The sequence below is a fragment of the Triticum urartu genome, chromosome 5A (genome assembly GCF_056163025.1).
Source record: "Triticum urartu cultivar PI428250 chromosome 5A, HENAU_Tu73, whole genome shotgun sequence".
Taxonomy (NCBI): Eukaryota; Viridiplantae; Streptophyta; class Magnoliopsida; order Poales; family Poaceae; genus Triticum; species Triticum urartu.
Window position 1 is genome coordinate 650,375,805 of NC_141877.1, and position 16,327 is coordinate 650,392,131.

At 47.2% G+C, this 16,327-nt stretch overlaps 1 protein-coding gene across 3 annotated transcripts; it reads left to right on the forward strand.

Moving 5' to 3' along the window:
- The first annotated feature begins 1,535 nt into the window (after positions 1–1,535).
- Positions 1,536–11,378, forward strand: LOC125511391 (sugar transporter ERD6-like 4). 3 transcript variants are annotated; one of them, XM_048676751.2, is made up of 17 exons: positions 1,536–1,979; positions 2,090–2,179; positions 8,133–8,192; positions 8,275–8,340; positions 8,569–8,634; positions 8,712–8,787; positions 9,021–9,085; positions 9,164–9,256; positions 9,373–9,453; positions 9,537–9,621; positions 9,700–9,746; positions 9,821–9,883; positions 9,959–10,018; positions 10,333–10,398; positions 10,492–10,551; positions 10,666–10,780; positions 10,873–11,378. In XM_048676751.2, exons 1-17 carry the CDS (start codon positions 1,566–1,568, stop codon positions 10,983–10,985), a joined length of 1,620 nt encoding a protein of 539 aa, XP_048532708.1. In that variant the 5' UTR covers positions 1,536–1,565; the 3' UTR covers positions 10,986–11,378. The 3 variants fall into 3 exon arrangements, with proteins under 3 accessions (XP_048532708.1, XP_087378371.1, XP_048532709.1); XM_087522245.1 differs by having other exon boundaries at positions 10,666–11,378; XM_048676752.2 differs by lacking the exon at positions 8,569–8,634.
- Positions 11,379–16,327: the final 4,949 nt, after the last annotated feature.

Here is a 16,327-nt window from a genome sequence, read left to right on the forward strand (position 1 = left end):
ACCCCAAAAAGAAATTGCAGATACAATTGGGTGGCTGATTTTTTGGAGGATTCAGGAGCATGGAATGTAAACAGGTTAAGGCAGTACTTTTGGGAGATGGACGTCGGTGAAATTCTGAAGATCCGGACATCACCCAGAGGAGAGCAAGATTTTCTGGCATGGTTTCCGGAAAGAAGTGGCTGTTTTACGGTGAGAAGTGCTTACCGGCTCGCTACATCTGTTGGGCAAGCAGGTCTGGGGTCGTCTAGTGCGGCTCCGGGAGGACATCGGGTGATTTGGAGACGTATTTGGAACGCTAAGTTGCCCCTGAAGATGCGAATACTAGCCTGGAAAGTGGTGGCCAGGGCTTTAGCTACCAACGCATGCAAGAAATACAGACACATAGCTACTAGGGACACTTGCCCGTTGTGTGGTTCAGAGAAGGAATCAAGTTTCCATGCTCTCATCACATGTGATCACGCGCAATTGCTGTGGACCCATATGCGCCAGGTTTGGCCTTTGCCAGACAATCAGCTGCTGAAAGACACCGGGAAGGATTGACTTCTGAACATATTGATGAACTGTGATGATGCTATGAGGGACTGCACAATCATGCTCTTGTGGAGAATTTGGTCGCTACGCAATGATCTCACCGCTAAGTCTATTCCAACGACCGCTGCGACGGCAGATTATCTCCAGAGCTACATGTCCTCACTACAACTGGCCAGAAGGTATACTATAGAAGATATAATCAAAGGTAAGATGTCTACGTTCGTCACAGAGCCAGCTAAGGCATGAAATCATGCACCGGTGCTACCTTGGCCAAAACCCTCCCCTGGTCAAACCGCACTGTCGGTCGACGGTGCGTTCTCGGAAGCAGACAGTTCAGCAGCAGCGGGATGGTGCTGAGACGAAGTGACGGTAGCGTCATCTTTGCGGCGTATCGGTGTATTTTCAACTGCAATGACGCCCTAGAAGCTGAACTGCATGCTTTAATGCAAGGGGTGGCACTTGTTATTGAGCACGTTGAGGGGCCTATTATTGTCCAGACCGATTCGTCAGAAGCTTTCATGGCATTGAAAGGGGACGGTCTTCATTTCTCTGCTTATGGACATTTGGTGGCTGAGATTCAGCGGCACATGGGTGTAAGAGAGTTTATTCCGTCAAAAATTAAACGTGAACAAAACAGGATAGCAGATCGATTGGCTTTATATAGTCATACGTAGAGTATCACTGCTGTATGGCTAGGTAGAGGTCCACCTTGCGTGGAGGAACTATTGCCTCTTGATTGTAACCCTGTGATTCTGGAATAAAATCTCTTTTACCCTCGCAAAAAAAAGAGTATGTGTGAAAGTGGACAATTCGAGGCACACATATTTGTGTATATTATCCACAAAAAATAAATACTTGTGTATATTTCAAAATGGACCATCCCAGGCACAAGTATTGGAGTGCCACACAGCTTTCGGTGCTGGTGTGCCCATCATTTGTGCTGGCCGATAATAAAATCTACTAATAAACTGTGGCGAGCAGACACCGGGGCTCGGACGGGTGTGTAGGGAAATGATCTGATCAGAGTGTCGGGCATGGGTCTGAGAGAGGTTGACCCAATTAAACCCGACGTGATTGCCGGCCTGATAATAGACGAGCCGGAGCCCATCCAACTACCTCTCCCCATCTCAACGCCTCTTCTTCGGGTTCTTCCTACCCCTCTATCTCGTCCATCAGCAAGCGGGCGAGCCGAGGGCATTGCAGGCGCCATGAACGGCGACGGCGGAGGGCACGAGAGCGGCGGGAGCGACCACGACGACATGGACACGCGGAAGCCGCTGCTGGCGAACACGGGGAGCTGGTGGTACGGCACACGCGAGTCCCACGTCTCCGCCTTGCTCTGCACGCTCGTCGTGGCGCTCGGCCCCATCCAGTTCGGCTTCACCGGCGGCTTCTCCTCGCCGACGCAGGACGCCATCACCCGCGACCTCAACCTCTCCATCTCCGAGGTCACCATCCTTCCATCGCCCGCCGTCTTTGTTTACTGCTGTTGCCGGACTCGCTGGCCTGGCAATGCCCGGAATCCTAGTGACTGACCGACGACGCTGGCTACTTGCAGTTCTCGGTGTTCGGCTCGCTCTCCAACATCGGCGCCATGGCGGGGGCCGTCGCCAGCGGCCAGATGGTGGAGCACGTTGGGCACAAAGGGGTGAGATTTTCTCAGTAGCCTGTCCGTCTTCTTTTTCCATGCGCAGTTACTGCTCCTAGCTACTCCGTCCGTATACTATAAGTAGTAACTGTCACAAACTGTTAGAATAAATCTGAGGCATACCGTCGATCATCCGAGGACCAAGCAATCACACAAGCACGACACCAAAATTTGTTAACGAGGTTTACCGATATGGTTATATCCCGGGGCCTGACTACGGACGCTCCTTTCGTGACACCGTCACAATACCGTATACCGGCTATCCGGGCGCCGGCGCACGCCGCCTGCTCCCCTTGCGCGCCTGTGCTATTATGTTGGCATAGGTTACATCGTGTGTCTAGCTCCGCTATATATGAGAGGTTTAGAATACAAGTGTTCTATTAGGACACGACTCCATATCCTATCTAAACACAGTACAACTACAAGTCCAACTGTAACCTACCCCGTACATTATATTCGACACAACTCCAACAAACTCCACCTTGGCGAATATTCTACACCATCCTGGATTTGTTCATGCGTCAAACTTCCATGTACATTGGACTTGAGCTTATCCCATGAGCACCGCTACTACTTCAAAGACTCCATGTGACTCCACCTGCAACTTGTAGCCCTTCTTTTCTTGACCACAGTCAACACTCGAGCAAAATTAAGTTCCACATTACTCTAGTTTGCGCTCCCAACTTCCAGAGTATCCATTCAACATCATCATACACCGATCACTGATCTGCGTGAAAGTGAACAACTCACATATTGGGTGTCACACATAAGAGTTACTTGAACTCAACATCACCGCTCCTTTCTTGACCGCCTGTCTGAAACTTGAAGGAATTTCATCATTGCTTGTAGTCATCCCGAGTCAAATTCGCAGTTGTCTCACCACATGTATGACCACCAGAGCTCTGGCGCGTCTTCATGTCCCGTGCATACCGCACGCCTCGCTGCTATTACCGCGTCGAGCCTTCGCTGTCCCGGTTGAGTCTCAAAGGGTCGCGACCCGTACCACTCAACCCCCACTACAGAGTACCACCGATCATCACCGACCGATGACGAGTTTCATGCTTCCATCAGACCACTGGGCTCCAGTCCAAACTGCATGTCACTCGCTTTTCCCAGCTGAATAGGCTTCGATTCTCTGGATCCTTACACCGTAGCCCCTCAATCCAGCTCCACCTTCAACATGACTCCATGGTAGATGATCAATGCACCCTCGTGCCCCGTCGACTTCAAGCTCTCATGTGCACCATCTTGAATCAACCCCGCACCATAGTCTTGTCGAAGTCACACAAGCCTTCAGGTCAGCGTCACGTGTTTCCACGCCCAGAAGTCGGTCACCATCAGCATCACGCTCCTATGTCGTCGTTGCCGATCTCAACCACCGTCTTCTGTACCAACCGACCTGCGTCAATCCCGTCAGACTGTTCGGTCCAACCCAGCCAAACTTGTCTGACTGCGACCATGTTTCACCCTGCATCATGTTTCCGGCACATACCATGCATTACTCGACGCCCTGTTAAACATGATCCCTAAGACGCGCTTGTCCACGCGCCTCCATAGCCTCTCCACGTGTTCCAAGCCTTCTCAGCGAATTGACCCCAAAAAACTTCCATGCAACCTGCACAATTTTTCTTGTCTCTATTTGTTGTTGTAGCTTCTCCATGCACCTTAGCAGAAAACTGCCCCTGTGCACACACGTGACCCTGGCCACTCCTTTTTTTTCAACAAACAAATCCCGTAGTGGTCATACGTATGCATCTGTTCTCGTCACAGCAAATTCAGCAAACAACTCAAGTCTGTGGCCTCGCCCTGCACTTACCTATGGGCCGCGTGAAGGGCCTTGGGCCACCTTCGCCCGACATTAGGCTTCCAGCGCCCGTGCGCGCGCGTCCGATCGAATCCGACTACAAACAAGTCCATGTCGATGCGCGTCGTCGCCACCGATCCAATTCGATCCAGTACACCTCCTATGCACACCACGCCTTGCCCAAATAGCCAAAGTATTCTGCAATCCTGCTGTGACGACGCAACCGCTTGCACGTGTTCCATGACATCTTCTCAGCTTCGATCTCGTCGAATACGATCGAACACTCTCGATCCATTGAAAACAATCTGCCACCGCATGCTTCTGCACCGCTTTCCATCGACGAATTGTGACCTTCTCGAACCTTGTTATAATACCACTTGTTAGAATAAATTCAAGGCATACCGTCAATCATTCGAGGACCAAGCAATCACACGAGCACGACACCGAGATTTGTTAACGAGGTTCACCGATATGGCTACATCCCAGGGCCTGACTACGGGCGCTCCTCCCCGTGACACCATCACAATACCGCACACCAGCCACCCGGGCGCTGGCACATGCCGCCTGCTCCCCCTTGCGCGCCTGTGCTATTATGTTGGCATAGGTTACATCGTGTGTCTAGCCCTGCTATATATGAGAGGCCTAGGATACAAGTGTCCTATTAGGACACGACTCCATATCCTATCTACTCCCTCCTCCATCTATATAGGGCCTAATGCGTTTTTTCAAGACCGTCTTTGACTATTAATAAAATTAATACTTCATGACATGCATAATGTAAAAATTATATCATTGAAAGCTCCTTTAACATACGAATTTGATGATGTGCTTTGTATAAGTTGCATGTCATATATTATTGCTCTAACATTTGGTCAAACTTAGCCTCGAAAAACGCATTAGACCCTATATAGATGAAAGGAGGGAGTAAACACAATACAACTACAAGTCCAACTGTAACCTACCTCGTATACTATATTCGACACAACTCCAACACAAACAGCAGTGCAATCTTGTGAGCAATCTATCCATTTCACCATTTAAATCAACAAAAAAAAACACGTGGATAAGATTGCTCGGTCGAAACTTATTTACGTTAGCATCTCAAAAAAATGATTGGAGGTTGTACTCTATATGAGACGCGGTGGGTCTTGTCGCCATCGATCACCGTCAGACTAGTGCCCAAGCTGGCTCCATGAGGCACACGCATGCGCGCCACACACGCCCCCACACGTACTACAGCTGCAGCACGTTAACTGTGCTACTCACAATTGGTCCTACACAGTGACAGTGTGGTGTGCTACAGTAGAGTTGGTAGATGGGCTGCTCTGCTGCTGCAGCTTTCAATGAACTGGAGTAGTAGACTACTAGAGCATCTTCGCATGATGTAAAATAGGGTAGCTGCCTAAAAAATTGTTTTTAGACCGAAGCTTCACATGGTGTAAAATAGGGTAGCTGCCTAAAAAACAATTTTCAGACCATTAGGACTCAAAAAAAATGTTGCATCAAAGAGATGCAAATACACATCACTTGTGCGGCTGCCGCAAACCAAAAATGCAGACGCAAAGCGATTCCTGCCACCTCCACATTGCCTCGTCACTAGATCCACCGCCACCCTATGCCCCCCCGGCCGCCGCCCCACCACCACCACCGAGCCGAGGATGTTGCCACGCCCTGAGCCGATATGAAAGGCGGGCTTCCCCGGCATTTGATTCCAACCACTACGTCGTCGACTTGTTGTGCAACGGGGAGCGACATTGGCTCAGGGCCTCTGACATTGCGTGTTGGAGGTTCGGCCTGCCGAAGCGCGAGCTGAACTTTCCCGACGTTTAATCCCGGGAGGTGGCGGAGTTCATTGGTCCCGAAGTGCATAATGTGACCCGCAAGGAGAAGATGGAAGATAGTATCGTCCTGGAGCAGTGCAACACTCCTGAGACAAACGTGGTGGCTATGGCGCAGGAAATCCGCACCTCGTGCAAGCGGAGTATGATTTGTTTGGCAGTAGGGACATGCGGTGCAACAGGGCGATCAATAATGGGGACGAGGCTGGGCCCTCAAGGGTGATCAAGGGCGATTTGGACGACGAGGTTCAGCCCAACGAGGTCCAGCGGGACGACGAGGATAACAAGACTGGGACAACCTTAATGATGAGGAGTAGCTGCCTGTAGTGCCCGTAGGAATCGATCGTGCTATTTTAAAGTTTGCGTGTTTAAAACTTTGGATGTTTGGATCGAAGTATGTAGTGATCAAGGTAGTTTGGTTGTTTTGGATGCCCTATTTTACATCAAAAAATATTTATGCGCCCTCACCTCCTGTTACTCTTAGGGCCTGTTTGGTTCTAAATAAGTCACCAACTTATAAGTCGAAAAGTGAAAAAATGACTTATTTTGCCAAACAGACCCGACTTATAAGTCACCCCAACTTATAAGTCATAAGTTGCTCCACCCCAACTTAAAACTTATAAGTCACCCCCTTTTGCGTGGGTCCCACCACCTGCATGATGTTGATTGGTGTGGAAAGGTGTGTCAAGTGACTTATAAGTCAGGTGACAACCAAACAGGCGTGACTTATAAGTCACTAGTTTTAAGTCACCTGACTTATAAGTCGGGTGACTTATTGAAACCAAACATGCCCTTAATCCATCCCTTGAAATTGAGAACATGCTCTTCCGCACGCTCCACATCGATAACGACCGTCTGCATCATTGTCGGTGGAGCACTCAACGAAGTGCTCGTAGATGTATTCCATGTCCGAACCCAGTGCTTCAAAGAAAGAAGGAAAATTGTCAAAAATTTAGCACGAGCGTTGCATTGAACAGTTGTTGGGCTTGGTCACCCCCCCCCCCCCCCGAACAGCATCCGCCGAGGCGGATGATACCTGCGCGACGAACGGTTGGGAAGTGTGGAACGATGACATAGGCAAAGCGCGCGTGAAGGCCAGTTGGAGCGGAGGTCCAGCTTGGCGGGCGGCCGAGTGGTATAGCGGTAACATTGACGAGGGAGGAAGCATATGCAGAGGAAGGGAGAAGGGATGGAGACACGGGTTCTAGATGTAGTTTCAGGTGGCCTGGGGTGTCAGAATTCTGCGTGGCGGAGCTTCGGACTCCCGCAAAGCCCCCCTAGTTTGCTTCCGATTGTGGGAAAACGAACAACCAAATTGGTTCACGGATAGATGCGGGACGACATTGGATGCCAAAGTGCGTCCGGACTGCTTGATCTAGATGAGTGCGGGTGGTTTGAGGGTCCGTTTTGAAGATGCCCTAAAACTGCCAAGAAAATCTGATGTGACAAGATAATTAATTCGAGAGAGGAGAGTTTGATGACTCCACAAAAAACCATGCGCGTGCTAAGTGAAAACATAATTTACAACCTACAACTAATTAATGAGAAAACTTAGCAACAAGAAGCTAAACACATGTGCTTTGCAAAGTCTAGTTGGTAAGCTCAACACACACACATGGGAGAAGACCATAACGTCCATCAGTGTTTCTATATTATTACCGAGCAGAGTGTCTTACGAGGCGAACATCATCGATTTGCCTCGGTTAGTGTTCATGGTCTCGCATAACTACAAATTAGTATATTTTTGACAGTGAACTTGTATGTAAAACTGGAGTGAGACTGTGAGAGTACGATACTGTAAAGAAATCTTTGCGAGAATGAACCAAACCAGGAGTGAGACTGTGGGACGTTGCCAGGATGAGCTCGCCGCCGCGGACGGACAAGCTGCGCCGCGCCGGGTTCCAGCCGGTGTCCCTCCCCGGGAGCTAGCCAGGGTCGTCGCAGGTACGCACTGGAGCCGACAGCCGAGCCTCAACAGCTGGAGCGCGCGAGCCAGAGGGAGGCACTGGCGCGCACGCGAGGTGTTCGTGAAAATGTCTAACAGCTATTTGGTCTCGGCCGTCGTCGCCCCGCCTGGAGGTCCGGCCCCACGCTTCAGAAAGAGCTTCACAGTCCGTTAAGCAAGTCATCACTGCTTACGGCGGGCCGGTGTCTTTTTTGGCGAAAACTGCAAAGTCGACCCCAATTGTGGTGGTTTATTATTGCAGTGTCAAACTTCTGTATGTTGGTCGTATCTTTGCAGTGTTTCGGTACCTAACTGCACTGATGATCTTCTCTTGAGCTCTAACAAGCTTGTGAATTGATTTTCCAGGCGTTGATGATTGCTGCTATTCCTAACATCATCGGTTGGCTTGCCATCTCCTTGGCAAAGGTACGATGATACCTTTTTTCCGAAGCTTAGTTTCACCATTTGCTGCTTCTGAACCTGACGCTTGTCGGCGTTTGTTTTACAGGACACTACGTTTCTGTATATGGGGCGGTTGCTTGAAGGATTTGGTGTTGGTATCATATCCTACACGGTTAGTTTAAGAACACTCTGTGTTTACTTATTTTTGCCATGGAAGATCTATGCACACATCTATCTGGTTAAGTTGTTCAGAGAAAAGAAAGAAAAAGATCAACAGGATGTCAGTATTGTGGCTTGTTGGAACAAAGTAGACCATCCCATTGTGAAGTTTATTTGTTGTCAAAAGAATCTTGGACTAGTTAAAATACGTGGTCTTGATCTGTGAGTTATGTGATAACAGGTGCCTGTATACATAGCAGAGATTTCTCCTCGGAACAAGAGGGGCGCTCTGGGCTCTGTGAACCCAGTAGGCCTATCCTCCCATGCATCTTGTCTTCTTGTCAAGCAAAGACCTAATAGCTTGTGCAATTGTTCATTCTGCAGTTGTCTGTAACAACGGGGATGATGTTGGCCTATGTGCTAGGCATGTTTGTTTCTTGGAGGATGCTTGCGTTGATAGGTACATGACTAAGTGCCGACTCGTTACTGAACTTTGCTGTTTTCACTTAACCTCTGATATTTAAGTTCACAAATATGACTAGGCAAATATTTCTGTTTAAGCTTTTGAAGGAAAAGTTGCCGTGTTAGTAATCTATATGCTGATTTCGCTAGTACTTTATGAGCTTAAGCGAATGTGTATGCTTTTAGTTTCTGCACCCTGACTATTTCTGATTCAAATCTCTATTCTTCTAGGAACCTTGCCATGCACAATATTGATACCTGGCATGTTCTTCATTCCAGAATCTCCAAGATGGCTGGTTTGTATACGCAAGTGTATACAAAGTGCCGCATCATTCTGAAATTTCCATTAACCACTCTTGTGCATCAATCTCTAGGCAAAGATGAACAAGATGGATGATTTCGAAGCCTCTCTACAAGTTTTGAGAGGATCTAAGACCGACATCACCTCAGAAGTGAATGATATAAAGGCAAGCACCTTCCTTTTTCGTTCTTCTAGTCTGACCAACTACAAATCTATCTATGTGACGTACTTTCAGCTTAGTCACCAATGTTCGCTTGCTTTAATATTCTGCAAATTACGCAGATAGCGGTAGCATCAGCAAACAAAAGGACGGCAATCCGTTTCCAAGAGTTAAACCAAAAGAAATTCCGCATGCCCCTGACAGTAACTTCCTTGATTTGCTGGTTTATTTCATACCAAAATTCACAATTGCATTTTGTAATCATGATTGTGGTACAACCTGGCAGCTAGGAATTGGTCTGCTTGTACTGCAACAGCTAAGTGGGATCAGCGCTATACTGTCTTATGCAGGCAGCATCTTCAAAGCTGCAGGCAAGTTGTACAATTTGGTCATTAAATTTCCTTCAGTGCAATATTGTAGTGTTATATTTAACATGAGAAGCTCTTCAGGTCTTACAAACAGCAACTTGGCCGCATGTGGACTTGGAGCTATTATGGTGTGCAACTTCATATAGATCATTTCTTGTTTCTTAGTAGTTCACATTAAGCTGCTGACATCATTTATCATCAGGTTCTTGCCACTGGAATTACAACCTGGTTACTAGACAGAGCTGGCAGACGGATCCTACTTATTGTAACTTCCTCCTCTCTGTGAAACCAGATTGTTACTTGTCTCTAACTATAATTTAGCTCTCGCTTCAACTTCCAGATCTCTTCTGCCGGGATGACTCTAAGCCTTCTTGCGGTTGCCGTCATATTTTTTCTCAAGGTATTTTCAGGTTTCTTTACTATATGGTTCCAAAGAACTAGCCGTGGACAGAGGTGCGTGGAAGTTAGCTATCCATGTGCCAGAACCATGAGTTTGTTTTGAGATCTTATGGGTTTCAGCTGTAGCCTACCTCAACTTGTTTGGGACTAAAGGCTTTGTTATTGTTATTGTTGTTCTTGTTTAGTATACGGATATACCAACACCCTTATAATAGTCTATTACGTGGATGGGGATTTTTTTTTTATTGGTGATATTATCGCAGGGCCTCTTGTGCTGAATGACCTTCTTATATTACCATGATTAATTTGTTCCAGGACAACGTTCCACAAGATTCTGACATGTATTACATATTAAGCATGGTCTCCTTGCTGGCTATTGTGGTATGTCCATCCACCAACTAGATTGTTTGGTCTGAAAATTTACATCGCAGATCCACGAGCTCTGCCCGAAATACTAACCTGACACTTGTGCAGGCTTGTGTAATCACCTTCTCCTTCGGTATGGGCGCCATTCCATGGGTCATAATGTCCGAGGTATAGTGAATCTTCACACTGTATACCAGCACCATAGCTCATAAGTAATGTGGTTTAGGCATGTCACTGGAGCATTCACATAGCCATATTGCTGGACTTTTTATGTGTTTGTAGATCCTGCCGGTTAGCATCAAGAGCCTGGCGGGAAGCTTCGCGACGCTCGCCAACTGGCTGACCTCCTTTGGGATAACAATGACAGCAAACTTGCTGCTCAGCTGGAGTGCTGGAGGTTCACACTCTTCCCTCTTCCCTCAAGTAGAATTATGGACCCGCGGCACGGACCTGACGGAGATCATTTCTGTTCGTTTACGATCTCGGCAGGTACCTTTGTGTGCTACACGCTCGTGAGCGCGTTCACGCTCGTGTTCATCGTCCTCTGGGTGCCGGAGACCAAGGGAAGAACTCTAGAGGAGATACAATGGTCGTTCCGGTGAGCTTGGTAGTTCCCGTCGAATGTATGTCGGAATTATTCTTCAAGTCGGGCATCGTCTTCTTTTTACTAGTCTGATTGCTCGATGGAGGCCAATCATACAACGGTTATTGTGTGTATACAAGTATATTCCTGTACAGCATTGTTTCAGATGACTTTGTATGGAGGGGACATGTCATTGTCCTGCTCTGTTATCTTCTATGGGTTCCGTGCTGGTGCAGCTGGTCGTCAGCTCCCACTGTGATACCCCGCGAGAGAAAAAATGAAGAAAAACTTCCACTGTGATTGTCGTGCTCTGTTCTCAAGCTTTTGCTACTAGCTCAAAGTGTTCGTGAACGTCGTGAATATTTGTGCCATTGTGACATACACCTTATCTGCAAAGGGGAAATTGCCCTGATATCCTCTGCTTGATTTTTTTTTGTCCGGCTTGTGTGTTTAAAACTTGACTGTACTTCCGCGTCCTTTTGATTGTTGAAGCTGCAAATCAGATTCCTTTGATAGTACTCGTGTGAAAACAAAGGCGTTTTTGCTGGGAGATGCCCAAACCATATGGAGGAAGTAATCTCTTGGGAGAAAATATAAATGGATCCATCGGCGACCCCAGGGGCCGTCGGCAATGAAAATCTTAGGATGAAACTGTCGTGCCCTTAAAAAGTCTGACAGTTCGTGCGCATTTGGAAGTCCAGAAACACAAGGGGGGCGGGGAGCATTATTTTCTTATCACAGACACACCTTCACAATAGGCCGGCTGAATGTCTTAGGCGAAGGTTAGGGATGGACCATAAGGAAGTTGTTCAGAGTGATGGCAAAAGTGGGGCCTTGTTATTGTTCTAGAAAAAAGAAGTGGCAATCTCCCTACGACACGAAACGGACAATTATATCCATGTGTTTGTGGGGAGTGGGCAGGATAATATATATGGAGGCTCAGAGGCATGTATGGGGGTACTAAATGAGGAACAAACATTTGACTTGGCAACGAAATGGAGGAACAAACATTTGACTTGGCAACGGATTAGAGAATTACATGATGTTTGTGATATGCCATGGATGCTTTTTTCGATCTTGATGATATTATGTATTCTTTGGGGGAAATCCACATCCAGAATAGTACATGCAGGAGTTTAGATATCTGATTCAGGAATGTAATCTGACGGACTTTGGTTACTCAAGAGAACAGTTTACTTGACACCGGGGTAAGGTCCGGGAACGGCTTGATCGGGCTCTTATCAGTGTACCCTCTATCAGTGTACCCCTATATCAGTGTACCCTCTATCATCGCCATCCATTCTAGCATTAAAATTCGTGCAAAAAAACTTCTCTTTTCTGTTTCTCCCAAATAAAAGAACATTTGAACTTGAAACTTTGCGGATCAACATCACACAAGTACTACGATGTGTAGAAATGTTTTCGGATTTTTTAGGGTAATGTCCGGAAACAGCTTGACTGGCCTCTTAGGAATGATGGTTGGAAGGAAAGTTCTGGTTGTACCCGTATATCAGTGTACCCTCTATCCTCACCGTCCATTCTTGCATTAAAATTCATACAATAAGACTTCTCTTTTCTGTTTCTCCAAAATAAAAGAATATTTGCTCTAAAAAAATAAAAGAATATTTGAACTCGAAACTTTGCGGATCAACATCACACAAGTACTACCATGTGCAGAAAAGTTTTCAGATTTTTGGGCACAACATAAATTTTTAAAAATGATACAATTCGTTTGAATTTTGACAAATTTATGTTTCATAAAAAAATCAGAAACATTATATACAATGAGTGACACTTGTGTATAGGACATGAAGTTTCTGCTCGCGAGCTCATATGCACCCTCATGAACAGTAAATTTTTAAAAAAAATGTAAATAATTTTTTTAATGGAACCTTTTGGAATGAAACATTGACAAATTCTGAACATGCGTGCAAATCTTCATGAAGAAACAACATTCCAAAAATGATTTCCTGAGAAAAAAAATTCATGCTCCAAAAGTCTGTTTCTTGAAGCATCAATTTTGGTTTTTTAGGAAGAATTTTGGATTATGTGTTCTTCAAGAAAATTTGCACACATGTTGACAATTCGTCAAAGTTTACTCCCCACAAAAAATCAGATTTTTTTCAAATGTTTTTTTACTATTCATAAGGGTGCATATGAGCTTGCGAGCAGAGGGGGTACATTCATTGTGTATAGTTGATCTGCAAAGTTTCAAGGTCAAATTTTCTCCTGTTTGGAAGAAACAAAAAAGAGGAATATCTATATAAAAGGATAGCACGAATCATGATGCAAACTGAATGGTTTAGATGGAGGGTACACTCATATGGGGGTACAAAATCCACACTCTTGGAAGGGATGTCAAATTTGTTGATGCCATGCTAGAAAACCTAGAGTACAGTCGGTCAGATCACAGAGCAACTTTGATGCATTGGGATGAAGGCCGACAGTTTGATTATAGTGAACCAACGGTGTTGTAATTCAAAGCTCACTGGTTATGTGAGGCTCAGTTCAGGGAAGTGGTGGAGACTGCGTCAGATTCTGCAGCGCCTGCTCATGATCTAGCGGGAAAACTTGCTGCTATCCACCAAAGTCTTATCACTGGGATAAAAATGTCCTACAAGGAAAGAGGAAAAAGGTTACATAATGCTCAGAGAAAGTAACATGAGATGCGCTGACGGATGAAAACCTGGCTAGCTACGCAAAATAGTTAATGATAGAAATATAAGTTTATTGAGCAAGAACTGTACTATGCACAAGGAGTAGAGTGGATTGGCTCAAGTTTGAAGACCGATACACATCTTTTCTTCAGTGTTCTGCTAGTGCGAGGAGGGCATGCAACAAAAAAACCCTCTAAAGGATGATCAGGGATTCATTGGCAATGTACTGCATACCTTAACCCGATGATCTCTAGTTACTTTTCTGGATTGTTTACCACGGAGGTGGATGATGTTGATCTGAAATTCTTAGAGAAAGTTATACCTTAAGTGACTTCCGACATGTACAAGAAGCTTAAGAGGCCCTATCGACGGAGGATGTGAAAAAGGCTATTTTTTCAATTGGCGACATGAAGGCTCCAGGTATGATAGTTTGCATGAAATATTTTTTTAAATGTTGTCATATTATTGGGGATTCTCTATGCAATGAAGTGTTATGTGCGATGAATGATAAAGTCACACTTGATTGGTGGAATGGTACTGTTATTTTTCCTATCCTTAGAACCGAAGATCCGGATAGAGTTACCTAATACCATCTTATTAGCTTATGTAATGTGCTTTACAAAGTTATAAAAAAAATGACAGCCATGTGATTAAATAGAGTGTTAGATAAAATCATTTTTCCTACTGAGAGTACTCTTGTGCTCAGACGTCTCCTTACCGATAATAGCGGCTTATGAGTGTATGGATACGATAAAAATGGAAAACATTGAAAGGAGGGGTATCGTGCAATGAAACTTGATAGGCACAAAGCATATACTCGTGTTGACTGGATTTCTTTTTTTGGAGTACACGATGATTCAGTTGGTGGTTTTAGAGGTAGTTGGTTGATCTATTAATGGCATGTGTGAAGTAAGTAAAGTATAATGTTAGATTCAATGATCAAACTGGTCAATTTGTACCAACCTGAGGTCTCCATGAGGGAGATTCTTTGTTTCCATATCTATTTTTTATTTGTGTAGAGGGGATCAAGTCTTTTGGCTCATAAAGTGGAGATTCATGACATTAAAGGGTTGAGGGTGTGCAAAAATGCACCATAGTTACACATTTTATTTTTTGTTGATGATTCTCTAGTCCTTATGAAGATAAATTAAATGTTGTTAATGCAATCCTGTTGAGACAAGTTCTTGAGTAAGATCGCACTAGCTCCAAACAAATGGCGAGTTAAAGGAAATGCAACATTTTTTAGCCCCGGTGTTAATGTCGATTTGAAGGCGCATGTTTGCTCTGTATTAAATATTATGACAGATACTATGGACTATGTCTGATAAATACATTGGTCTCCCCATTATGATGGGAGTAGATAGAAGCGACAGTTTTGTTCGTCTTTTGAAAAGTGTCGTCAATTGCCTGAAATTATAAAAAAATAAAATTATTAGTAGGAGGAAAAGAAAGTTTAATCAAACTGTGCTTCAATTACTGCAAGTATGTGAGAAAATGCATTGGTAGGCTTGATAGAAATTGTGCATCCAAAAAAAGATGAATAAAGTAGGGTGTGTCTAGAGCACATCTAGATGTGCTCTAGTTAGGGCATCTCCAGCCGCGTCCCCAGAAGGCCTTCCCAGGCGTTTTTTTTGCGCCGGCGTCAGAAAAATCGGCCCAGTCGCGTCTCAAGAGCCCGATTTTCGTCGGCTTGAGCCGAAAACAGCGCCGGCGGATCCAGGCCGAACCCGGCGCGCTGGGGGCGCCCGGGGGCGCCGGGGCGAACTGTTTTGGTGCGAAACAGCCGCGGGCCCGCCGCGTCAGGGACACGGCTCTCTTCTCGCCCCTTCGTCGTCCTCATCGCCTTGTTTCCCGCGGCGAATCAATGCCAAAGCTGCCGTGCTGCCGCGCCGGTCAGCCTGCGCCATTGATGCCTCACGGGCGGCGCAGTGAAGACCGGATGACGCGCGTCCCTCGCCCTCCCGCGCCCGCCATGCGTACTCACGGGGGCTAGCGCACGGGCGGCGCCTCGGCCCATATAAGACGCGCCCAGCGCACTCGGCGACTCGCACTCTCTCGCCGTCGTCGTTCCTCCCTCTCCTCTCTCTCGCCGTCTCCAATTCGTCACACCCATGGCCGAGCGCTTCCCAGGCGACGGCGCGGCGGCGAACGGCTTCGGCCGCCGCCATCTACACGAGAACGAGGCTCGCCTCCTTTTCGAGGCCGAGTACCCGGTCCCGCCGGACATGCGGGTGCCCGGGGCGTGGAAGATCAGCGTCGGCGGCGTGCCGGTGCCTCCGGTAACCACCGGCGCGGTGCGGCGTGCGGAGATCGCACGCATCCGCTCGTCCCTGCCGCGTGCGGCGAGGGAGGGGCCACGGTACGTCCCCAACAGCCCGCTCTGGGAGCCTTATTTTCGTCGCCGTCACGCCGAGCAGCTCGAGGCCACCAACGGCGTCGAGCCCTCCGGCAGGCTCAACGCCGTCGGCCGGCGTCAGTGGTGGGGCGTGCCCAGGCGCACGCTGGAGGCCGTCCTCGAGTACATCGAGGGCGGCAACACGCCGCGCCTCGAGTATCCCGCTCCCCCGTCCTTCCCACGCCGCCGGGGAAGCTCCTGGACCCCGAGGCGCATGGAGACCGGGGGGTCCTCCTCCTCGTCCGGCGGCTCCCCCTGCCTCCACCTCCGCCCCGTCAAGCCGGAGCCCCAGGGCACGCCTGTCAGCGC

Excerpts from the sequence above, each read along its gene's own strand:
- LOC125511391 (XM_087522245.1), top strand. The coding sequence starts at position 1,566 with ATGGGTCTGAGAGAGGTTGACCCAATTAAACCCGACGTGATTGCCGGC. Across the intron at positions 8,635-8,711 it reads CTCTGGGCTCTGTGAACCCA|TTGTCTGTAACAACGGGGAT; the intron begins GTAGGCCTATCC and ends TTCATTCTGCAG. Across the intron at positions 9,884-9,958 it reads GCAGACGGATCCTACTTATT|ATCTCTTCTGCCGGGATGAC; the intron begins GTAACTTCCTCC and ends TTCAACTTCCAG.